At 39.0% G+C, this 24651-nt stretch overlaps 1 protein-coding gene across 6 annotated transcripts in view; it reads left to right on the top strand.

The window, feature by feature from the left end:
* Window positions 1-24651, top strand: part of grip1 (glutamate receptor interacting protein 1) — a 55650-nt gene that overhangs the window by 25105 nt on the left and 5894 nt on the right. For 3 of the 6 annotated variants that reach the window (XM_044108525.1, XM_044108521.1, XM_044108524.1), the window contains exons 2-25: window positions 6292-6372; window positions 8714-8849; window positions 10140-10285; window positions 11246-11329; window positions 11407-11482; window positions 11558-11703; window positions 11945-12092; window positions 13094-13263; window positions 14264-14401; window positions 14493-14642; window positions 15389-15575; window positions 16700-16845; window positions 17733-17813; window positions 18448-18517; window positions 19293-19438; window positions 19540-19684; window positions 20463-20602; window positions 20864-21061; window positions 21132-21273; window positions 21678-21716; window positions 21930-22041; window positions 22537-22569; window positions 24304-24414; window positions 24499-24615. In XM_044108525.1, coding sequence (XP_043964460.1) covers window positions 6292-6372; window positions 8714-8849; window positions 10140-10285; window positions 11246-11329; window positions 11407-11482; window positions 11558-11703; window positions 11945-12092; window positions 13094-13263; window positions 14264-14401; window positions 14493-14642; window positions 15389-15575; window positions 16700-16845; window positions 17733-17813; window positions 18448-18517; window positions 19293-19438; window positions 19540-19684; window positions 20463-20602; window positions 20864-21061; window positions 21132-21273; window positions 21678-21716; window positions 21930-22041; window positions 22537-22569; window positions 24304-24414; window positions 24499-24615 — 2942 coding nt within the window. The remainder of the gene's footprint in view (window positions 1-6291; window positions 6373-8713; window positions 8850-10139; window positions 10286-11245; window positions 11330-11406; window positions 11483-11557; window positions 11704-11944; window positions 12093-13093; window positions 13264-14263; window positions 14402-14492; window positions 14643-15388; window positions 15576-16699; window positions 16846-17732; window positions 17814-18447; window positions 18518-19292; window positions 19439-19539; window positions 19685-20462; window positions 20603-20863; window positions 21062-21131; window positions 21274-21677; window positions 21717-21929; window positions 22042-22536; window positions 22570-24303; window positions 24415-24498; window positions 24616-24651) is intronic. The other 3 variants (XM_044108523.1, XM_044108526.1, XM_044108522.1) reach the window with 2 other exon arrangements.

Below are 24651 nucleotides of genomic sequence, written 5' to 3'. Positions count from 1 at the left end.
AGCTCTAGCCTAGCATGTTTGTTTTGCTTGTATTTACCCACAATCCCTTGCGATTTAGTCCACTTTCTGCTCTGGTCTGTTTGGCGTTTACATATGCATTTGAACCACACCAGAGTTCACTACTAAAACAAGGCCTACATTTTTTTCTTGTTTCGATTAAAGTGAACTCAGTCCGCTTTAACGCAACTCCAGTTTGTTTGCCTAGAAGGTTCTGTTCGTTTGGGGGAGTGTGAATGTGTAATTGGACCAAAACCGCTTAAAAATCTTGGTGTGGATTTGGTTGAAGTGAACTCTGCTGCGGTTCGAATGCATATTTGAACACCAAGCAGACCAGCGGTTGCTCCGAAAGCAGGAAGTGGACAACAATGCAGAGCATTCTGGGTAAATACAACCAAAACAAACCTGTGGACCTACATTGTTTGTGGTTTTTAGCCAAAGACAAAAGAACAACCGTTAAAACCTGTGGAAACCATTTTTCTTTGCATGTTGTGAAAAAAGAAGTTGAGAAGTTCAGGATCTTCTTCTTTGGTTTTCATGTTGTTTCTTTCAGTAGTTCTAGGTGCAGCGCCCCCATAGGCGAGGAGGGGAACAGGTTTTTCAAAGGATTTGGTTGGTTTGACTCAGTATAGTGAGAAAGAGAACCACAGCAGCTGCAAATGTAACAGATGTTGCAATTTTTATCCCCAATCAAACCGAGTCAAGTGGAAAAACTCTAAATTGTTCAAATTTGAAGTGTTTTTCTCTCAGAACTGGCTAAGACAGGATAATTTACCTGACTTAACAGCCACAAACGGCTCTTTCAACCGTTTGCTTTCTTAAAATGTCAAATCAAACATCAACATGAATCTGACAAGAAACATGCATCATTCATCAAACCCTTCAGGGAGTCAAAGCCTTGACGTTTTCTAAAAATGAGTCAGTTTCTGCTGTGTGGAGTCGGGAATCTGTCCTTGGAGGTTTGCATGTCATCCGGCTTCTTTTTACATGAAGTTATCAATATTTTAAAGAGATATTTTTCTATTTAACTGTAACCCTCCAGGTTCCAATGTCAGGAGTCCTATCCTGGGATCTTTGTTGAATTTGTCATTATAAATGTTTAGGATTTACAGAGATTTCTCCCTATAATCACTCTTGTTAGACAGGTTATCTTTTCATTATTGTTTTACCTTGTAGCTATGCAGTTATATCCACTTTATTGTCTAAATTAAATAAATATGTTCTATAACGTGAAAGAATAATCTTGGTCGAAAACACTGAACTTTTCGGACATAACCAAAAGACAAAAATGATCTTAAATTAATGTTTATCTAGTGATTTATCCTTTAAGAATCCAAGTGAAACTTGTATTAAATGAGAGACTTGACAATCCAGCACCACACAGAGTGATTTAAGAGCTCTTGGTGGGGAGCACAGCCCACTAAAGCTGAACTTTAGTGAATAAAAACTTTCATCTGAAGCTTGATTTCTGTCAAAACTCAGCTAGACTTTGCTCTAAGTGATTCAGACTTTCCATTTTTCTAAATAATGGTTTGAACAGAATACTTTTTTTAGAAAGTCATGATTACTATTCAACGTCCTCTCTTTTCTACATAAGAGTTGAGAAAAGTTTACATTTAACTCGTGTATTTAGTTGCGTTACATTAATGTCGCTGTCATAATGTTATTTTACTTATTGTTGCAAATTTATTTTACTAAAAATGAAAAGTAGGAATATTTAGATTTATTTTTGTTGTAATTTCAGAGGCTTGTTTTTGTTTTGCTTATTTTTTTAAAGAAAAAATTCAGTCCATATCAAATGTAAACTCCTTTTTAATTTCTCAGATTTAATGGCTTGTGCTTCTCTTCATGTTCCGGTTGATGTTTTTCATCTGCTGTTTCTTTCCGTTTGCGCTTCCTTCTTTTGTTTACACAGTTCAGATGTTAGCTGGTTCAATGTCACGGTTTACTGAAACGTTACAGATTGAATTGAATTATCATTATACAACCAGGATTGTGCTGCAGCCTCACAGATGAGGTGAAAACAACATCAGATTATGTCTGAATGGCTAAATCCTGAACAAACAGCAACCGTGTTGGAACAAAGCGTTTTTGGCAGTTGGAGTTTATTTCAGGACACTTTCTGCTCTGTTTCTATTATGTGCACCTTTGATTTTTGTTTTAACAACAAATATTGAATCGGTGGACAAATAAAAATAGTAGTTAGTTGCTAGTGGATGTAAAATGTAAAAAATTTGCTTTCCTTCTTCTGACAACATCAGTGAAATCAAATATTATTTCTCATCTGTGCTGTAAGTAAGGTGCGACGCAAATATTCTTTTGTTACAATTTTTTCCTACGGATTATCATCCCATTTATGGTAGAAATAGAGAAAAGCAATAAATCATTCAAATGGGCATGGTTGAATTTGTTTCAATTTATTGATATATTACTTACTGCAACAGGCCTATCAACAATAAAACACTAGTCTTTTCCAGCAGCCATTGTAGAATGCATACAGCGGGAAAACCTGCTAACCAAACATGCTGGAAGTCTGGCAGGGTTGCTAGGTAACGGGTGGATCTCTGGTTGGGTTGCTAGGTAACAGGCGGATCTCTGTCGGGGTTGCTAGGTAACGTTGCATTGCCCGCAGACTATCCCATCATAATTTAACAAAACTTTGCACAGCCTGACTCTATACTCTGTCGTTCAACTCAGAGTCTGGGTCGTATTCCCAGACACGTCATTTATTGGAGTAATTTTGTGTATTCACAAATTAACAGGAACACCTGATCTGAATGTGCTTTCCTTTGGTTATCTATATTTAGATGTCTATAAAAAGCCCCTAATATTTAACCTTTTGAAAAGCGGTTGGTTTATTGGATTAAACGAGCCGCTTCCTCCGTGTCCCAGCAGCAGAACCAGACTGGAAACCAGAACCTTGTCTGCCTGAAATCCATTGAGACTCTGACTTTGGCTCCGCTCTTCTTCCTTTTTAATTACGGGAATCACAGCAAACACTTGAGCAAGTTGGACCCCGTCCTCCACTCCAAGCCCCAGGACTCCCAGGATCAAGCTGGGGAATAACTTTCATCATTTTTGCCTCCATTTGAAGTTTCGCAGCTCTTTTTAAGTGGCTCAGTAGGTTTCCTCTCGCAGCCAAACATCTTGACTCAGTGGTTTTTAAAGCAGCACCTCTTAACATCTGAATTTAACCCTCGGAGAAAAGCTTTGTCTCCGCCACAGCGGCTGCTCCTTCGGTTTGCCAGTGTGTTTTAAATGGCTTTGAATGAGTCTATAATAAGATACGGAGCGTCAGTGTGTCGCTGTATTCCTCAGAGGATATTAAATATACAACCGAAAACACAACTCAGCTTTGAAACCCCACATTGTAGCTGCAGGACAAGAGTAATGAATGTAAATGCAAATTTTGTTTATTTTTAATAAGCAGCAAGCCTTAGATCATCGGTACGGCACATTTTTAAAGACATTTAGGGGAAATAATGAGGTAAATTATTACATTATGCGTTCCCAAAATGAAAACCAGGACCTGAGAAGGTGTTATCCAGTCAGTTTCTGCCAACACCGATCAGTTTATAGGCATCACTCTGTTCAGGGACCCCCTGCTGCTTCACCACAGGATAAAGGGAATCACTCAGAACAACCGTATCGATCTGCAGGCGCTGTGAGGAGACCTTCGTCAAAACAACAAACTGACCTGAGCTGTTTGTTACACCTGTTATCTGAAGCTCTCTTAAGGTCTGAGCTTTGACTGGGACGTTTCAACACCTCAATTTTTGTTATTCTTGTCCATTTGTCCAGCCCTGCTTGGACAAATGGACTTATTTAAACCTAAATTAAATAAGGTTTAATCTAGGTGATCGATTAGTCTTAGGGTAGGTGTATGGCCTATACAAAACATGTTTGGTAGATTTTTTTGCATAATAATGAAATTTTTATCTCTTCAGTTCTGCCCAGTTTTAGGGACTCGTCACTTTACATTCAATAAACTCAACATTTCAAACAGATGTGCAATTATACAACCGTACATCTTTAAAAAGCATTAGTAGCGCCTCCTGCACAACCAACGGGAACGCAGCGAGGGGTTTCTGGCTGGTAGGTCAACAATAAAACACTTGACTTTCCCAGCAGTCGTTGTACAACGCACACAGCTGTTAAACCAGCTGACCAAATGTGTTGGTGCTCTGCTTTGGTTGCTAGGTAACGGTCGGAACTTTGCCTGGGTTGCTAAGTAACGGGCAATGCCTGCTGATTTGTTACGTTACATTCCAGAGGTTTTTGAAAGGTTTTCCAGATGCCAAAAAACATGAACTCATTGTAGAATTACTCATAAAAGTCAACTGGATCCAATCATTTCTGCTCAAAATCTAAAACACATCAGGAAATCTTTATTCTGTTTGTAAAAACACAAAATCAGAACAACAAATCAATGAGTCAAACTAAGACCGGGTTATTATTTTGCGCTGGTTACAGAAGTATGGACTCCCTTTAAAGGCGTTTAAAGATCCTTTGCTGTTACTTTCCCTCATGTGGTGACGGATAGGGCTGGTTTTCACTCCCTGCTCCTGCTTTTGGGTTTCATTTCTTCTGAATAAATAATGAGAGGTGTGAAGTGTCATGTTTTGTTGCTGTTCACCTCATTTTAGGATGTCCCGACGCAACAAACATCGCTTGTTTATATTTTAGCATCACTGAAAATGCAAATTTAATCCTCAGTCTGAGTGAATTTACGTCAGCATTTCATCCAAAGCTTTTATTTGAGCCTTATGCAGTATTATACGGAGCAAGTTGAGTACATAGTAGTGTCGCTGAGCACAGAAAAGGCTGGATGCTGCTGCCCTACATCTGAAGGAGGAGGAGGAGGAACGGCTTTCATCTTCACTTAGATATGGTCTGAATGTGAGTGTGTGTGTTGCAAGACTACTGGGGACCAAAACCTGAAACAATCACATTCAGGGGATTCAATTTGGAGAACAAAATAAAAACAATCCTCAAATTTTATTAGAATGACGTAGATTTAGGGTCAGAAAGTATCTTCAGTTCAAACTGAACCTCCAGGATAGCGATGTCCTCACAGTGGCTGGAAAACAATGAAGTGTTTCCACAATCTCATTTTGCTTCTGAGCCCGGCTGCTGGAACCGAACAGAGCCGATCCACATCAGATTAGAATAAATTACAGCCCAACTGGAAGCCAAAATATAATAATGGTAAAGAGTGAGATAAAACAGAAAGAGCTCGACGGAAAACTTTTGGATATTTTTGTGTTTTCTTTTAATAATCTGAGACTGTAACTGGATTAAAACTCATAATTAAATCAAACCATGAGTCTGTATTTACTGACAGTTTTTTATCTTACACTTTTTTTTTTACTCATTAAACAAAAGATAACTGAAAAAAATATGTATTCTAGACAAGTAAAAAGTTTGTATTGTTTTTGTGTGTTGATAAATTGTCTAAATATGTTATTTAGGGTGATATCTTTATGTTTCTGTGTGAACTGATGTTTTTTGCACATTTATTTAGTTTTGTTACATTTTTGCCTAAAACTGTCTCAATGCTGCCCTCTTTTGGTCAAAGGGTGGATACTGCAGTGGAATTTTTCTATCTGTTACAACAGACCGATCAAAAACAAATCACTTGTCTTGCATAGAGATAAGTGTCTCTATGTGAGACCCAAGAAGAGTTCCACATGGAACTCTGCTTGGGTTGCTAAGTAACGGGCGGAACTCTGCTTGGGTTGCTAGGTAACGGGTGGAACTCTGCTTGGGTTGCTAGGTAACGGGCGGAACTCTGCTTGGGTTGCTAGGTAACGGGCGGAACTCTGCTGCGGTTGTTAGGTAACAGGCAGAACTCTGCTTGGGTTGCTAAGTAACGGGCAGAACTGCTTGGGTTGTTAGGTAACGGTGCAGTGCGCATGGAATGTGACTTAACATTTTTTCAATGACTCCTTTTCCAGACACCAAAAAACATGGTTTGGTGGGTTTTTTAAAGCGTTTTAGTTGGTTTTAGAAACTGTAGAAAGGGAAGTACAAAAATTTGCAAAATGTGAATTTTCCATAATAATTCCCCTTTAAATGAATGGCTGGAGCTTGAAAACCAGTTTAAGGAACTGATGAAACAGAAAGTTTGTTTTTTTCCCAGAATTATCTAAGATATGTTTAAAACTAACCAGTCATTGTTGGTGGGACGTCTGAAGTGAATTAAAACCAGTTGGAAGTGTTGTTGTTCTGAATCCAGCTGATTGGAGTTTAAATCAATAAATGATGGTGTGTTTTTCTGTGTGTTCCTTTCAGATGAAGGGCCGTACACGAAGCACTCGGCCGGGTCGCGACCTCCAGATGGAGCGCTGGCCATCAGGAGGCAGAGTATTCCAGGTATCATCCTGCTGATGGTTTAAAATGAGTTACTGGGATTCCTGTGGTTGGGAGTAATGAAGACGGCAGCTAAAAGTGGAGAACAGGAACAGCTGATGTTTTCCTCCCTTTAGTTGTAGGAAGATGCTTTGTTTGCACTTTGTCTGCTCCCACCTGGAGCTGCTGTCCCAGTTAGAACTGCTTTCTGCGAAAACGAGCGAGAAATCTGTGCTTGTTATAAGTTAGTTTAAACTATTCACAGAAACTGGTGGAGATGTTTGTTTAATGTGTTTACACCAGTAAGACCAGTACATGATGGTTTCCACCCCTCTGAAACCGATGCTGCTAGAAACACTTTAGTATTTTTTGGGTTTTATTTTATTAATTATTTACATTCTTTTTAATTGCCTTTTCCTTTAACTCTTTTTTTATACATATATGTCAAATTTAAGATCTTAAAAATTGAAAATAATGTTTTCATTGTTTTGCGTTGACTCGGTAATATTTTAATTATTTAGTTTTGGTTAAAATATTTTTTAATTTTAATTTTATTTTGATTAAATGTAATGGGTTTGATAGTTTATTTGTTTTGACATAAAATATTGTTTCAAATTTAATATAATATAATTTTTGCGATGCTTTGTAATTATTATTATTTTTTAATACGTTCCACTTCATTTAGTCTGAATTATTTTAAATTTATTTATTTTTTGCTGCGTTTTATTTGCTTCTTTACATTTGCTTAAATTTTTAATTGATTTAATTTTACTGGATTATTTTTCTTTAAGTGTTTAAATCATAAAGTCAAGCAGATATTCCTATTTGACGTTTTACATTCCCAGTTGGATACACTTTGTTGGTATCCAGTCACAAGCAGTTGGTAAAATTAAATGTTTTTTTGCATTTCCATTAAATCACAGTTAAAATTAAACCTTAAAAAATGCTGCGGGTTAAATTTCCTGGTTGAATTCCTGGCACAGAGACTGGAGGTTGATGCTGCTTCATCAGCGGTGAAACAGAGGAGCCACAGTTCACATTCAGGCTGCAAAGAGCCCGTCTACAGAAATAGAGCTTCCTGTGAGGCTGGCTTTCTTCCTCAGCTCCTTTAAGTAAAAAAAGCCGTTTTGTGAAGAAACAATTTTAGAAGTCGCTCCTCTGCAGCTGCAGGGAGCTGCTTCATCAAACATGGGAGCAGAATCAAAGATTGGAGGTTTTCTTATTTAAGATGGAGTCGCTGTTCGCTGCCGTTTGTGAAACCGTCGTAATCCTGGCTGAATGAACAGAGGTGAATCCCTGACTCATTAATATTAAAATCCAACGACTGAGTGAAATCCAGATTTCTGTTTTATCACCTGAGGACGGTTCACATCGCGCGGCAGCAGCTCTTAGTTTCCTCTCGCCCACCGCTTCCGCCGCTGAATAATTCAGAGGTTTGATAAAAAATAAATGTCCGACAGACCAGATGACTTCTTTTCTGTTTGTTGGGGTTATTATTTAATTTCTCCTTGTGTTTTAGAGAAACACTACGGCAGCGTGTTGGGGTTATTGTAGATGGAGAAAGGAGTCCATTTCCACCAAAAAACTCTGAAGTTTTATAGAAACAACAAGAACATTTCTAAGTTTCAAAAGTCAAAAAATTGCTAAAAAAAAAACCCCTGAAACAATTTTATTGAAATAACTTGCACATTTTTGAGTCTCAAAGTTTAAGTTTGAGTCTTTTTTAAATCAAACTTTTGACTTGTCAAACTAAAATGTACAAGTTTTATAAAGAAAATTTCTCAAATTACTTTAAAATTTTTAGTCTTTTTAGTAAATTTTTGACTTACTTTTGACTTTTCAAGCAAAGTTCAACGTTTGGAGTTCAGAAATGTCATTTGTTTTAGTTTCTGAGATTAACCTCAATTTCTGAGCTTTTCCAGTTCTTTTCGAACTCGAATTTCATTATTTTTTCTAGAAAATTTCTGAGAATAATCAAAAACATTCTGAGATTTTTTGAGGAAATATTGACTTTTGCAGCACAGAAATGTCTTTTTTGCTTTTCATTTTTCCTTTTTCTTTTAGAAAAATTTTTAGATAACTTTTCTGAGCTTTGTTTGTAGCAGATTTTCTACTTTTCAGACTGAGAAATTTCTTCTTTTATTTAAAAGAAAATTTCTAAAAGTAATCTCAGAATTTCTGATCTTTTTTTAAGCTGATTTTCCTCCTTTCAAACTCAAATTTCATTATCTTTTTGAAATTTTTCTGATATTAATCTGAAAATTGCTGAGTTTTTTGTTGGAAATTTACTTCTTTTTTGTCTATGATTGCGCTGCTACGCTGTCGTAGAAACACTGACGATGACCCGCAGTGACCTGTTTTTCAGATGAGTTTCGGGGCTGCACAGTGGTGGAGCTGATGAAGAAGGAGGGAACGACGCTCGGACTCACCGTTTCAGGAGGAATCGACAAAGACGGAAAGCCTCGGGTTTCGAACCTGCGACAAGGAGGGATCGCTGCCAGGTGATATCGATTAATTTCGTCTACATTTAAGATACCGCTGCCTGGAAACTGCTACAGGTGTTTGGGGAAAAGATGTAATTGCCATGCCAAACCGCTAGAAGGCGCTGGGACTTTAGTATTACACTGAAAGCGCATGCGCTTTTGACCTTTAGCTTCCATCTCACTAGCTTCCACTTCATTCCGGTATTTTCCTTAGTAGAGGTTGTGTTAACCTTTAGAGATTAAGTAGTACACATAGCATAACGTTGTACGCCATTTTGTTGTCGTTATTTGCCGGTTTCTTCATATAAAAATGCTGCGTTCCAGTTGGTTGTGAAGTGGAAACTCGAAGCTGGGTTTGACGTCAGAACCGAGGTAACTGCGTCAGAATTTCAGCAGGGAGGCGCCCAGAAACATTGGCTGTAATATCTCTTACACTCATAATTTTAAGCTTTACGTTCCATAAACAAACACAAATTTTTAATTTGTTCGGTTTAAAGTTTATTCAAAACGCACTGTTACTTGTGTGTCTTGTAAAATAAACATGTTTCCTCCACATCTTATTTATATGTATACCGTAATTTCCGGACTATAAGCCGCGACTTTTGTCTCAGGCTTTCGACCCTGCGGCTTATACAACGATGCGGCTTATTTATGAATTTTTTTCTAACGGCCAGTAGGGGCCGCTGGAGCAGAAAAGGTAAGCGTGAGACAGCTGGAATATATCTGTAGAGGAAGACTAATGTAACATCGTGCTTTGTGCATGAATAAAATGAGCTTGAACAGACCCTCATCATGGAGAATGCAAGAAGAAATGCATATGATGCAGCTTTCAAGTTAAAAGCAATCGAGCCGATAAAGAAGGAAACAGACAGTGAGGAAGAAGACTTCCATGGTTTCAGTGCACAGGAGGAAGAGGATGACGGCTCTCCGTGACTTTTAACCGTTTGTTATTTAAACCAGCCCTGTTAGTGTTGTTTTGCTATATTGCTTCTGTTCAGAAAGAAAAGCTGCAGCATATTATTAAAACTTTAAAAACACTTTCTGTGTACCGTCTTTCTTTGTAAATATCTCATGTTTCAATGTAGGCACATGCGGCTTATACACCGGTGCAGCTTATGCATGTATAAAAATGTGTTTCCTTTAAAAATGTAAGGGGTGCAGCTTATAATCAGGTGCGCTCTATAGTCCGGAAATTACGGTATATATATATATATATATATATATATATATATATATATATTCCATACCAGAATTATCAGCTTTAAATGAAGCATTTCATAAAACTCTTAACCATTTCTGTTTGTTCAGGAGCGACCAGCTGAATGTGGGCGACTACATCCGCTCGGTCAACGGCATCAACCTGGCCAAGTTCAGACACGACGAGATCATCAGCCTGCTGAAGAACGTCGGGGAGCGCGTGGTGCTGGAGGTCGAGTACGAGCTGCCGCCCGTCTGTAAGTGACTCAGCATCTTCATACTTATCTTCCAAGGAGCTGAAATTTATTGAGTTTTGAATTTAGGAGCTACTTTAATCTTCCAAAAGCATTTACATCCTTTGAATTTTTTTACATTTTGACATGTTGAAGCAATATTTTAGTACACTGGTGCTACAATTAGGTCCATTGTAGACAGAGAAGAATACATTTCTGCATAAAACCCCCCAGAAATTTTCACAATCAATCTCAGAAATTTTCTAGAAAAAATGGAATTTCTGAATTACAAATCTCTAAAAATTTGTGAAAAATAAACTTAAAAATTTTGAGATTAATCTCAAATCTCTTCTTGAAAAAACTTGAACATTTTCAACTTTTGAAACTCAAAAATTTCCAAGTTTCTTTCTAGAAAATTTCTGAGAATAATCGAAAAGTTTCTTATTTTTTGGCAGAATTAAATCTTAAACTAATTTACTAATGGATTAATCGTTATCTAGAGTATACAATCTAGTTATACTCTAGTAGTTAACGAATGTCTACTCGTTATCTGTCAGCATAATTGTCTGTAAATATATTTTACCTAAACTAATTTTTTTTCCTATTCACCTGATTAAATTTACTAAAGGAATGCTGCGTTATGGGATCTTACACAATAAAATGTCTATTTTCTTATTTTAAAAAGGAATTTATTTTTTTATTTTTATTGTTTAATGTATTTCTAATATTGTATAGAAAATGCTTAAGCAGTTTAATGAAAAATCTGCAGAATATGACAATTTTTATCTAATTAATGATCAGGATAATCATTAATCGGATTATCTGATTAATCTGATTAATCGATTAAGAAAATAGTCGTTAGTTGCAGCCCTAAATGCGACATGACCTTTCAGACTGCAGACGCTTTTATAACAGTCGGATCTGATTTAGTTCCACATGTGGAAGTTGTGTGCCTGTGTGATTGATGATGTGTTTCTGTTGCAGCCGTGCAGGGGTCAGGGGTCATTTTTAAAAATGTGGAAGTGACGCTTCACAAAGAAGGGAACAGCTTCGGCTTCGTCATCAGAGGTGAGCGCGGCTCGGTTTGTGTTTGAGCATCTCAACAATAAATGCAAATAAAATTATAAAGCCACTTGTTCTTATAGGAGGAACGCATGAGGACAGGAATAAGACCCGCCCCATCGTCATAACAACCATTCGGCCGGGCGGACCCGCCGAAAGGTACCGACCTCTGCAGACTTTTTGTAACCTCTGGAGCTTCTGTAGCAGCTAAAACCTGACGCTGTCGTTCTGCAGAGAAGGAACGATCAAGCCGGGCGATCGGTTGCTAAGCATCGATGGGATTCGTCTCCATGGCAGCACGCTGTCGGAGGCCATGAGCATCCTGAAGCAGTGCGGCCAGGAGGCCACGCTACTGATCGAGTACGACGTGTCGGTGATGGGTCAGTCCGCTTTTTCTGTTGACAGGAAGTCACGATTTCAGCAGCTTCAATGTAAAATGTTTGTTTTGTTGTTTAGGATGTTTGTTATTTGTGATTACAAAACTTAACATCATCAATTTCCAGGAGAAGTTACAGAAAAGTTTTAAATAACAAAACCTTATTTATTTATTCAGTTTTAGTCAATGTTTTGATAATTTAACTTCAAACCAGTGAACACCAGTGACTGTTCTCGCCCTTTTAGACTCAGTTGCCACGGCGTCGGGGCCCCTGCTGGTTGAGGTTGCCAAGGCGGCGGGATCCAGCCTGGGCGTGGCTCTGTCCACCTCCATGTTCTGCAGCAAGCAGGTCATCATCATCGACAAAGTCAAACCAGCCAGCATAGCAGACAGGTATGAGTCTGACGGTCTCTGATTGAAGATCTTTTATTATTTCTTTCTGGATTTATTTGCAGCTTAATTTATATTTACACTAAACCTTTGTGCTAAACCTAAAGAAAAATCACAAATATTAGTCCCGCTAATGCTAAAGCGCCAATATGGTATTCAGTGCAAGCTAATGCTAAAACGCTAAATCACTACCTTCATTCCACACCTACCTGCGCTTCAGGAAGTGATTCTTTGGAACTGACCTTTAACTCGTAGTTCAGTTTTATAGTTGTTAAGTTTCGCTAACTGTTGCTGCTTTTATCTAATTAACAACAATAGCGCTTCAGTCAGAAAGCAAGCAGGACATCACTAGATTTTAATCTCTACTGCAATGCACTCTGGGAACAGAATAAACGTCATTTGCTAAGTGCGCCAGACGTTTTCAAAGTTAGCAAAAGCGCTAGGTAAAACAATTTGCTCTGATGCTAGCGCATTAGCGGACATATTACCACCACTGATTTTTAAAAAAGTTTTTTTGACTACTTATTTAGAGGAAGTTAAGTGTGCAAAACATTTTCATAATTAGCAAAATCATAAAACAAAAAAAAATTTGCTCCACTATTGGCGGATTGTCAGACGTTCACCCAGCACTGATATTTGGCAATTTGTTTTAACAACCTTTAGCTTATGTCGGGGAAGCTAAGTGTACTAAAAATCTTCAAAGGTAGCAAAGGTGCTAAACAAAAAAAAATTAGCTCTGCTATTAGCATCTTAGAAGAAGCTTATTTAGGGGAAGCTAAGTGCACCAATGATTCTGAAAGTTAGCAAAAGCGCTATGTCAAAAATTAGCTCCACTATTAGCCCATTAGCAGATTGGAGGAAGTGTGTCCACCACTGATGTTCACCAAGTTGTTTTCCCTACGTTTGGCTTCTGATCTTGACATAGTACCAAGAATAATGTATTGAATTAGGTTATCACTCTTCATGCACAATGTTTACGCCCAGACGGTCATGTGGTTGTGCAGGTGTGGCGCGCTTCATGCCGGGGATCACATCCTGTCTGTCGACGGGAAGTCGATGGAGTTCTGTTCTCTGGCTGAAGCCACTCAGCTTCTCTCTGCTTCCTGTCAAACCGTCCGCATGGAGATTCTGCCACAACACCAGGCCCGACCGGCCCTGAACGCACCGCAGCACGGTAACACAGAAAAACTGCAGTTGGAGAACCTGCAGATTTATGCCCAACAGTTTGGAGCTACATTTAATGTGTCAGATCTCTGCAGAAACAAAGTGTTTATGAGGTGGAGCGGAACGTCCCTCAGCGCGGTGTAAACATATAGACATCAAACTTAATGAGCCCTGAACAAACTCAGTGCACTGAGAGGCCTTGAATGCACCTCAGAGTGATTTTTAAAGGAGATGTATGGCGGCTTTTTTTCATGAGCTGAATTAAATTTCTGCAGAGGCTGGTAGATACGGCTCAGATGTAAAATCTCCAATTATTTTTATCCAATTTGAATCCATGTTTTTTTTTTGCTTGTTTTCTTTAAAAAAAAAAAATGACAGAAAATATTTTCAAAAATTTATTTTTATTTCACTCATCAGTATAAGGGCCAGGCTACAATTTTTTTGTGTTTAATTACAAAAATATTGTAGTTTAAATACAATTTTACCAGAAAAATTATTAAAATAAAACGTTATTTTTTAGGATTTAATGTGAGCATCTCAGTTCATGTAGTTCTTTCTTCTGGAGTCAGTTGTTTGACAATAATTTTATGCATAATTAATTATTAAGTATAACTTCACAAGATGCCCAACAAACCTTTATAATTTTTGTTATTTTTTTGTCTGAATTCTCATAAAATTTTGACTTTATTCTAGTAGCATTGTAACTTTATTCTTGTAATCAAAAATAAAAAAAAGCTTGATTTGAATTCAAATAGATTAATAGATAAATAGAAGCTGTAAACAAGATGGCCGCCGTGGGTGTGATGACATCACCTTGGGGTGGAAATAAATCCACATTTTCCAAAAATTAGACTCCTTGTGACGTGCTCCTGCTAGCAAACCGCTAAAAATAAAGCGTCCTTAATGCCGAGACCTACCCCGACCTTTGACCTTTGACCCTCATCCTGTCCCTTTGTTTTAACCTCTCCTTCCTCCTCCGTGTGCATGGTTGTGCCTGTGTGCATGTGCAGTCAAGGTGCAGCGTAGTCCCCGCCCCCTTCCCTGGGAAACTGGAGGCTCCGCCCCCATCCTCCCTCCCTACCACTACAACACCTACCACCCCGACCAATCAGGCGTCAGATCCCACAACCGCCATGCAAACAACCCTCGTACGTCTTCTCTCCTTGGTTTTCGGTTTGGTTTTGATGGGGAAAAACCAAAACCAAAAACCCGATAATGGGGGTTTCCGTGTCTCTGCAGCTCTGAGCCACTCGTTCTCTCCCGGCTCCATGTCGGCCTACAGCCTGTCGTCCCTCAACATGAGCACTCTGCCCAGGAACATGTATCCCACGAGTCCGCGCAGCACCATGATGAGGAGGAAGGCCAAGAAGAAGGACTTCAAAAGCTCCTGTGAGTCTGTCTCCGGATAAAAAGCTGACTGATTTGGTTTCTTTTTTGAAAAAGAAACCAGAAATTATCCCATCTTTCAGTTGGACAATGGAGTATCAGGACCAGGCTATGAGCATTTTTGCTTAATTACAAGAATGTAGTTGTAATATTAGCAGAAAAAGACAAAACTTTACTACAAAAAGGCTTAAAAATTAAGAGAAAAATGTTTTTAAGCTTATTTATTAGTTTGTGGTTCTTTCTTCAAAATGAACTCAGTTGTTTCCATGATCGCTTCAAGATAATAATTTTATGCTAATCTGCTAAAAGATTATGTTGGAGTTCTCGTAAAACTACGATTTTATTCTGGTAATTTTGTGATTTTATCTTAGTAGTATTTATCTATAAATCTTCCACCAAAACATAACTTCACAAGATGCTCAACATTTCTCATTCTATTTTTGATTTCTCATAAAGTTTTGACTCAATTCTTCTAATATTACAACTTTCTAATATCATTTTGATTTTTTTTGTTTTACATTATTTTTGTAATATTAGGACTTTTTTCTCTTAATTAAAAATAAAAAATTGTAACCTGGCCCTAATATTCCATCATAGAGTTCACCTGAATTCAAAGTGTGAACGTTTGTGAAACAAGATGGCCGCCCTGGGAAATAACAATTTTCCAGAAGATTAAATCTTAAAAAATCCAGACTGATAAACTTGATCTATCGGCTCATCAGTAACTGATCTGTGATGTCCGTCTGCAGTGTCTCTGGCCTCCAGCACGGTCGGCCTCGCCGGTCAGGTGGTCCACACGGAAACCACAGAGGTCACGTTGCTAGGCGACGGCATCATGGGGTTTGGCCTGCAGCTCCAAGGCGGAGTCTTTGCGACAGAGACGCTGTCGTCCCCGCCGCTCATCGCCTACATTGACCCAGACAGCCCTGCAGAGAGGTGAGCAGGTTCACTGTGAACATTTCATACTGGCAGTAATTTCACAAGTTTTAACCAAAAATTCACCAGATTTAGAAACAAACCTGCAGTTTTCGTCTCTTATGGAAAAAAATTAATTTGGAAAAATGTTTGTGTTTGCCTGATTTTATTTTATAACTTTGTTGTTTTTATGAATTATTCTCACTTTGGTCTTTAAAATACCAAAACTTCCACATAACTTTACATTTTGGTCCGTCTGATGATGTTACTTTCATAATTCATTTGCCAAATACTTTTTACTATTTCTCCTTTAATTTCTTGACGGCTACTTTTTATTTTTACTTGAGTAAAAATATGTTAAAGTGGTGCTACTCTTACTTGAGTATTATTTTTGGGTACTTTACCCGCCCCTAAGCGCAAAGCATTCTGGGTAAATACAACCAAAATGAACGTGCTAACCTAGTGCTAGCGGGAGAAATGACTCGTTTTTTACCAAAGACAAAAAAAGAAATTCTACAGTCGCTAAAATATGATGCTACTCCGTTTTTGTTTACATTTTGTGAAGAAGGAAGTTGCGCTCAGTGTCTTCTTCAGAGGTTTTTATGTTGTTTTTGGTGCAGCGCTCCCGCAGGCGAGGAGGGGAACAGCCTCCTCCAAGGTTCGGCTGGTGAAAAATGTAGCAAAGGCTGCAACTTTGGTTCCCTATTGAAAAACGCTGGAGACAGTTTACACTGAAATCATGTTTAATGCACATTATACAGTTTGCACCAATACCTTCACACAATTACTAAATATAATAATTTCATTCCTAATTTTGAAAAGATACAGACACATTATATAATTAATAAATCATGTACACTATACAATTCAAATATTATTGTGGTGATGAGTCTTGTCCTTAGTGTTTGTTTGTTCTTGAATATATTTGTGTATAAGTGGATGTAAGTATATTTTCTCTTTTTTCCAGTGAACGTTACAATATGCATGTTTTTCTTTTATATGGCTAAAAAACAATTTTTCATCAAGATTAGTTTTTTTCATGGAGGTTTCTGTAATTCTAATTACTGTTGTTAAAACATTCAGTTAGGAACTTTTCAGTTTGAAGTGTATGTAAGTCTTTCTGATTTCTGTGTTTGTTTGTGCAGGTGTGGCATCCTGCAGATCGGTGACAGGATCCTGTCGATTAACGGCGTCCCGACCGAAGACTCGACCTTGGAGGAAACCAACCAGCTGCTCAGAGACTCGTCCATCACGGCGCAGCTCACGCTGGAGATCGAGTTTGACGTGGCAGGTGAGCGCAACATTTTCCCGCTTTCCCAGGCTGTGGGCATGTTTGTTGTTCTGACTGATGAACAGCGACAGTCTGTGCCGGGTTCTGCTTTGTGAATGAAACGCGTCCGGCTGGTATAAATAACCGCCCACGTCTGAGTTTAATACAACAACACCGCATGCTGTCAGGGACGACTCACAGACACACTGTGTGGCTTTTACAGGCGGAGTGGTGGAGATTTCTCTCATCCCACAGGTTTTATACTTCATAAAACTTGAGTCAATCTCTAATTGTTTGGCTTTTAAAAGGCATCTTCTATGCAAAATTTCTATTTTGCAAATTTTTATGCTTCAATTTTGGTCTCAACTGCTTCTAAAAACAGGCCAAGTGTTTAAAAAAAGCACCCAGCTGTTTTTTGCCAATAAGTTAAGATTTTTTGGTGTCTGAAAAACAAGCTCTTTCAAAAACCTTCCGAATGTAACGTCACATTCCACTGTTGCCAGGCAACACCAGCAGAGTTCCGCCCGTTACTTGGCAACCCAGGCAGAGTTCCAGCACATTTAGTCAGCTGGTTTTACATAGACAGATATTTTTTTGTTGACTTACCTTCCCGAAACTACTTCCTGCATTCTTGCTGGTTGTGCAGGACGCTCTACTAATGCTTTTCAAAGATGTACGGTTCTATAATTGCGCATCAATTTGCAGTCATTTTCACGTGAGAGTAATCATTGAGTTGGGGGGCGTGGCCAGCAGTTTATTTGGTTTAGCGTGACAAAGGTGCTAAAACATTACCTAAGAGTGATTTTGCGCAGTAATGTAATGAATATGTTTTGTATAGGCCATCTCTGTCCTGGGCTCAGTGCTGTGACCTTCTCATGACATTGAAATGAACCTTCTTTCTGTCTCAGAGTCCGTCATTCCCAGTTCGGGGACGTTCCATGTGAAACTCCCAAAAAAACCAGGAGTGGAGCTGGGAATCACCATCAGCTGTGAGTTCACAAATAAACTGGCAAAACATTATGACCACTGGCATAAAAATGGAGTCGTGTTGAAGCTAATTGTGGACACATCATCCATCCATTTAATTTAATCATCTATCCATCCATCCATAGTATTTATTTTATTTAAAAATTAATTTAATTATTCTATTGTATGTTTAATGTGCTTTAGTATTGTATAAAAACTGTTAAATACTTAAACAAACATCTGCAGATTGTGTCATTTTTTTATCTGAATAATTGATAATCGATCACTAAAATAATCTTTAGCTGCAGCTTTAGTCAGGCTGGCCTGTTTCTCTTCCAAAGGTCTTTGTTACAGTTTGTGTCGTCGGGAGATTTTAACCAAAAATCAACCAACAATCTGCAAATGGGTCATCAAAGCAGAATAATTAACACAAAGATGGTTCATCAGACACAAAATCAACCTGGTTTCACGGCCATCTTTGACCCAAATCCTGCTGAAAGCAGGAGCAGAGCATCTGAAGCACAAAGCATTTACACCAGGGTTATCTCTAAGCTTCTCTTCATTTTGCTCCGGTGTTTTTCTTTTTTTAATGAAATGTTGATGCATTTTACACCGACTAACACCTAAAGTTGATCAATTTCCCTCTTGTGTGTGAAGCTCCGTCCAACAGGAAACCAGGCGACCCTCTGATCATCTCCGACATCAAGAAAGGCAGCGTCGCTCACAGGTAGAAACCCAGACTCACCTGCAGGATCGGCTCATGGAAACGGTTTATTTCAGACGCATTAAGACGCTTTCAGCTGTGATTCTGGTTAACTGGGCCAGCAGAACCGGGTCTCATGTTCTGGAGCGTAAAGCAGCAGTTTGTTGTTTTTACCCAGATGGGGCAGAAATCATGTGACCTTTTACTCCATAAACAGGGATGAGACTGGATAAGAATTTTGTGATAAGAATTCCATTACTGATCTCACTAATCGATTCAAATCAAGTTTGAAACTACAAGAACTGGTTCTTTTTCCACAAGAACTGGTTCTTTTTCCACAAGAACTGGTTCTTTTTCTACAAGAACTGGTTCTTTTCCACAAGAACTGGTTCTTTTTCCACAAGAACTGGTTCACTACAAGAACTGGTTCTTTTTCCACAAGAACTGGTTCTTTTTCCACAAGAACTGGTTCTTTTTCCACAAGAACTGGTTCACTACAAGAACTGGTTCTTTTTCCACAAGAACTGGTTCTTTTTCCACAAGAACTGGTTCTTTTTCCACAAGAACTGGTTCACTACAAGAACTGGTTCTTTTTCCACAAGAACTGGTTCTTTTTCCACAAGAACTGGTTCACTACAAGAAATGGTTCTTTTTCTACAAGAACTGGTTCACTACTAGAGCTGGTTCTCCAGAAGAACTGGCTCTCTACTCCTAACCATCACTATCAGAACATAAAGGACTCAGAGTGTTGGTCCTGTTCAGGATTCAGGCTGTTCATGTTGGCGTGTTTTCCTCCCAGGACGGGAACCTTGGAGCTGGGAGACAAGCTGCTGGCCATCGATAACATCCGGGTGGAGAACTGCTCCATGGAGGAGGCCGTGCAGATCCTCCAGCAGTGCGAGGAACTCGTCAAACTCAAGATCCGCAAAGACGAAGACAACTCTGGTACCAGTTCCAATCAGATCCTCCACTGATTTCAATTTTTTCTTATAGTTTTAAACTAAATGGACATGTTCATGTTTGCCACCATTTTCTCGATGTTCCAGATGAGCAGGAAGTGTCCGGCAGTATCATCTACACAGTGGAACTGCAGAGGTACGGTGGCCCGTTAGGAATCACCATCTCAGGCACCGAGGAGCCCTTTGACCCCATCATCATCTCCTCGCTGAGCAAAGGAGGGCTGGCTGAGAGGTACGCCAACTTTCCTGCAAAAATAGTCAGAAAACTTGATTATTCAATATTCCCATCAGTGGTTTGTCAGGTTAAAACCACTGATGGATTTTATTTCATAAACAAACAAAAAGCTGGTATTAAAATGGACAAATCAAAGTCAAAGATTAAGTCAAACTCAAGGTACTTCACAAAGAAAAGCAAAAAGATATCCAGTTTAAGTAAATAATTACATTTAATTCAGCTGAATTATACAGACAAATGTTTTAAATCAAAGTCTAGGAAGGTGAAAACATCTCCCATTTGTTGTTTTAATTTTATTTAACAAATAGATTCTCCTCTAATTTAATTCAGAGAAACTGGTGAAAAGAAGAAGAGCAATCCTTAAAAATAATAAAAGAAGTCAAACCGACTAAATATTTGTTTCTGTTACAAAATGATACAGACGGCAGGAATAAAACATAAAGTGCAGCAGAGTCAGATTTATATAAATCATGATGTGAAATAATGTGGGAAATGTCGCCCCCTGCTGTTCGTAAAAATACTAGAACTTCAGTTTATTTTTGCTGCTTTTAACACAATTTTGATAATTATTTAAAATGCTATTTAGATTTAAGAGTTGAAACATATTTAAAGTGTTTGTTTTTTTTATTTTGAACAAGACTTTCTATTTAAACCTGATTTAAAAATGAATTAAAAATATTTCTCACTCAAATTTAAAAAACAAACCATCTTTTTATGTAAAAAAACAATCATGAAGGAAGTGTCATAAATGTGTGTCTGTGTTTGTTTCCTGCAGGACGGGGGCGATCCACGTGGGCGACCGCATCCTGGCGATCAACAGCAGCAGCCTGAAGGGGAAGCCGCTGAGCGAAGCCATCAGTCTGCTGCAGCAGGCGGGAGAGACGGTCACTCTGAAGATCAAGAAGCAAGGAGAGCGTGAGTATAAAGCTCTAAAAGTGACATTTATTATACTAACGCAGAATATTACTGTAAAAATTATAAATTTGATCATTCTCAAGATGGCCACCATTTCTGAGCCTTTTAAATTAATTATTGCCATGGTTGCCATCTTGAATTTGAAACGTTTTTTTGTTTTTTTCCCCCAATAAAAATAAACTTAGAAGCCTGAAGATATTTTATTATTTTCTTTTTTCTTTTGAAAATAAAAACGTCCCCTGAACGCCTCGTCTTCTGCAGTGTCGAGCCCAAAGACCTGTGTGATTGGTCCTGGCCTGGGGGTGGGGCTTAACCTGGATGGCCAGGATGGGGAGGAGGAGCCTGTCATCACTGTGGTGCCTCCGACCAATCAGAGAGCATTCAGCACGCTGCCGTCAGTGGACAGCGCTGTGGACTCCTGGGACGGGTCCAACATGGACAGCAGCTTCTCCACCACAGGTTCGCCGCCCGCCGTTAGTCTTCACGCCCGCCTCTCAGTCCGTTTGCACCAACCTGTCTGTCTCTGTAGCTCCGCCTTTTCAGTCGTACAGCTTCCATGAGTGGCGCGGCGTCAAGACGACCAACAGCCAATCGTCCGCCAGGCAGAGAGCCAATCCGCTGTCGGATCTGGGACTGAGCGACGACGACTGGGACCGCCCGCCGCTCGGAGGGTGAGAGGACGCTCTGTGGTGGTGATGATAGTGTTCAGGGGCAGACTGGTTCCACTGGTCAGACTGGTTCCACTGGTCAGACTGATTCTACTGGTTACTCTGGTCAGACTGGTCTGAAATATGGGGTTTATTGTCTGGTGGCCATTTAATTTATGCTTTTTCTGTAGTGAAGAAGCATCCATCCATCCATCTGTTCATCCATCCATCCATCCGTCCTGATGACAGCAGATTTTCATGTTAAATTGCTCCCTGATGATGAATAAAGTTTTATTGAATTGAATAGAATTGTAATTTTTTTTACTGATCCGTATTAATCTCCCTGCTCAGCTTCTTTGACCTTTGACCTGTGTCTGGGTTTAAGTTCCTCCAGTTCCTCTGTAACAGCAGTGTGTCTCTGTCTGCAGCGGCTCTAATCTGCCCAGCGGAAAAATCACTGACAGCAGGTATCAAACTGACCTCTGACCCCCCACCACACGAACACACAGTCCCCTGTCCACCCTCACCTGGTGACCTTTGACCCCTCTGACACATCCACAAGCGGGATGTGTGGACCGTCTTTGTTCCCTCGCCAGCATGAGCGGCCCGCTGCGTGTTTCTGTGTCCGGGTCGAGCTGCTCCTCGCTCTGATTGGTCGATTCTCCCACCTTCCTCGGCAGGTTCTCCGTGGGTCACGACGGAACCGAACCCGACCAGGAGGAGAACTTCTGGTCTCAGGCGCTGGAGGACTTGGAGACGTGTGGTCAGAGCGGCATCTTACGAGAACTGGAGGTACGTAAAGACATCGAGAACGGCTTTTAGTGTGAAGAAGCCTTAAGGTTTACAAGGCTATGAACGGATTCCCAAACTCTGAACGGATTCCCAAAATCTGAACAGATTCCCAGGATCTGAACTGTTTTATAGACTCTGAACAGATTCCTTATTTTCATCAGATTCCTTAATCTGAACTGATTCCCAGTTCTTTGCAGATTTGTAGAGGATTACTGACTCCAACAACAATCCAGACTTTTCTTGAGTTTTAACATTTTCACTGAACAGATTCATTTTTGTTTCTAAACTGATTCCTGAACAAATTGTTTTTCAACAGGTATTCATCAGCAGTTATTTCTCGTTTATTTCTGTGTTTGTTTTCATTGCAAATTCAGTGCTGGAATTTAGCCAATAGAATCACAATTATAATGTTTTTTTTTACAGTTTTAATAACTTTTCCTCAAATATTCAGACGCTCACATCAGTAAAAGAGAGAAACGATTGCTTTTCTCCCAGGATTCTGGAAACGAGACGGGCCTCCTCACTCTGGTATCCTCCCTTCACTCCTCCACTAACCGTTTTACTCCTTCATAACTGGTTTTTACTGCTGTCAGACTGGTTTTAACTGGTTTTAAATGTGTGTCTAAGAGCAAAACGCAGAGATGACTTCATGGCGTCTTAGTTGCACCAGGCATGGCAGCTGATTGAAGCATGCTGGGACATTTTGCACACGGCCTGACGTAGAGATTGACCTGCTAGATGTGCATGGTGTGAATCCCTGGTTCTGTTCTGACGTATCTGGACTTCTGACTGCTGCAAAATAATTAACTCAAAATGCTACCAAATGTTTTTGGTCTAAAGCAAATATGTTTTTACACTTAAAATCAGACAAAATTAACTTTTCAGTTTTATTTTAAGTCAATAATTCCTTAATATTAACAAAAACGTTCCACATTATTTCACTTATCAGATGGAAAAAATATCTATTAAATCTACCAAAATAACAAGAACTTTTAGATCAATATTAAAAATACCTGGTAAAAGTTTGTGTTTTTACAGTGTTTATATTACATCACAGTTTTCTCTATTTATGGTTAAAAGTAGCAATAACAGATATATATTATGGCTTAAAAATAACATTGTTTTTGTACCAGAACTGATCAGTTTTTTTCTTGCCTTCTTTTCTAAAAATAAAATTACTAATGACAGAAAATATTTAAAAAATATTCCTTTAGTTTGTTGATCCTTTCTATGAGGCAGAATATCGGGGCTAGGCTAATAAATATTTAGTTTAATTACGACAATAAAAAGACGCTATTTTACCTGAAAATAAATGTGAATTAGGAGATGTAAACTGTGGGTCTCAGAAGCACTAATGCATATAAAACCATTTACATCAGGGGTCTCAAACTCCAGTCCTCGAGGGCCGCAGTTCTGCAGCTTTTAGATGAGCCTCTGCTGCATCACCTGAATAGAATAATTAAGGTTCTGGAGAACTGATCTACACCAGGTGGAGGTAATTAAGCCGTTTCATTCCAGTGTTTTGTACCTGTGGCTCATCTAAAAACTGCAGGACAGCGACTGGAGGCCTGGAGTTTGAGACCCCTGATATACATTTTCTAAAAATAGATACTTTCAGTCTCAACAGCAACATCATATTACCTGACATAAGTAAAATCTTAAAAATTTCTTACATTTATTTGTTTTAGCTCGACCTCTTCAGTGTTTGTAATAAACTTAATTTCTATGCAGATGTTTCATTTTCTAACTTATTGCAGCAAGTTTTATATTTTATTCAAATTAAAATATCTTCTCGTTTAAATAAGAAAAGTTGTAACAGTAAAACAACATAATCTGAAGTTGTAATCTGTCCCAAGATTACGTTGTTTTGCATTAAAACGAGAAACATTATTGTTTTAACGAGATATAAACCTCATCTCGTTAAAACTGAGATTAAGAGAGTTTTCATAATAAACGAGTTTTTAATATTTTTTTATCAAGAAAGTTTCTCGTTTTAACAAGTTGACTTGCAGGTCATATTAAAACATGAAACTTTTTTGTTTGAACAAGTTCTACATCTTGTTATAACGTAAATATTTCTCATTATAACGAGATGCTGCTCCTGAATTATTTCCAAGCTCTGGCAGGTAAACAATAACATCTGGCTGTTAAACCCCATTAACACCACAAACTAAAAGTCTTTGATGTTGAGCATCCTAAGACGACCTTGGGTTGACCTTCCAGTGGTTTTAATGCTTGTTGGTTTCCTCTCCTCATCTCCAGGCAACCATCATGTCCGGCTCCACGCTCAGCCTGAACCATGACCCCACGCCGCTGCGCAGCACGCTGGGTCGCCAGTCCAGCTTCCAGGAGCGAAACAGCTCCAAACCGCAGGTACCAGAATCCTTCTGGTCTCATTGACGAACTCTGACTGTTCGCCGTTTTCCGAGTGTTTTCAGTGACGCTCAGTTTCCTCAGGTGAACCCGCGATCCAACACCTTGCCCTCTGACCCCCAACGCAGAGCCTTTGCGATGAAAAAGATGAGGCAAGAAGTGAACGACATCCTAAACCAGAACCCTGTGGAACTCCATAAGGTAGGAAATTCCCCCTTCATGCGTCGCCGCCTCCTG

Source organism: Gambusia affinis, linkage group LG23, assembly GCF_019740435.1.
Source record: "Gambusia affinis linkage group LG23, SWU_Gaff_1.0, whole genome shotgun sequence".
NCBI lineage: Eukaryota > Metazoa > Chordata > Actinopteri > Cyprinodontiformes > Poeciliidae > Gambusia > Gambusia affinis.
This window is presented reverse-complemented; position numbering and strand designations above follow the sequence as displayed.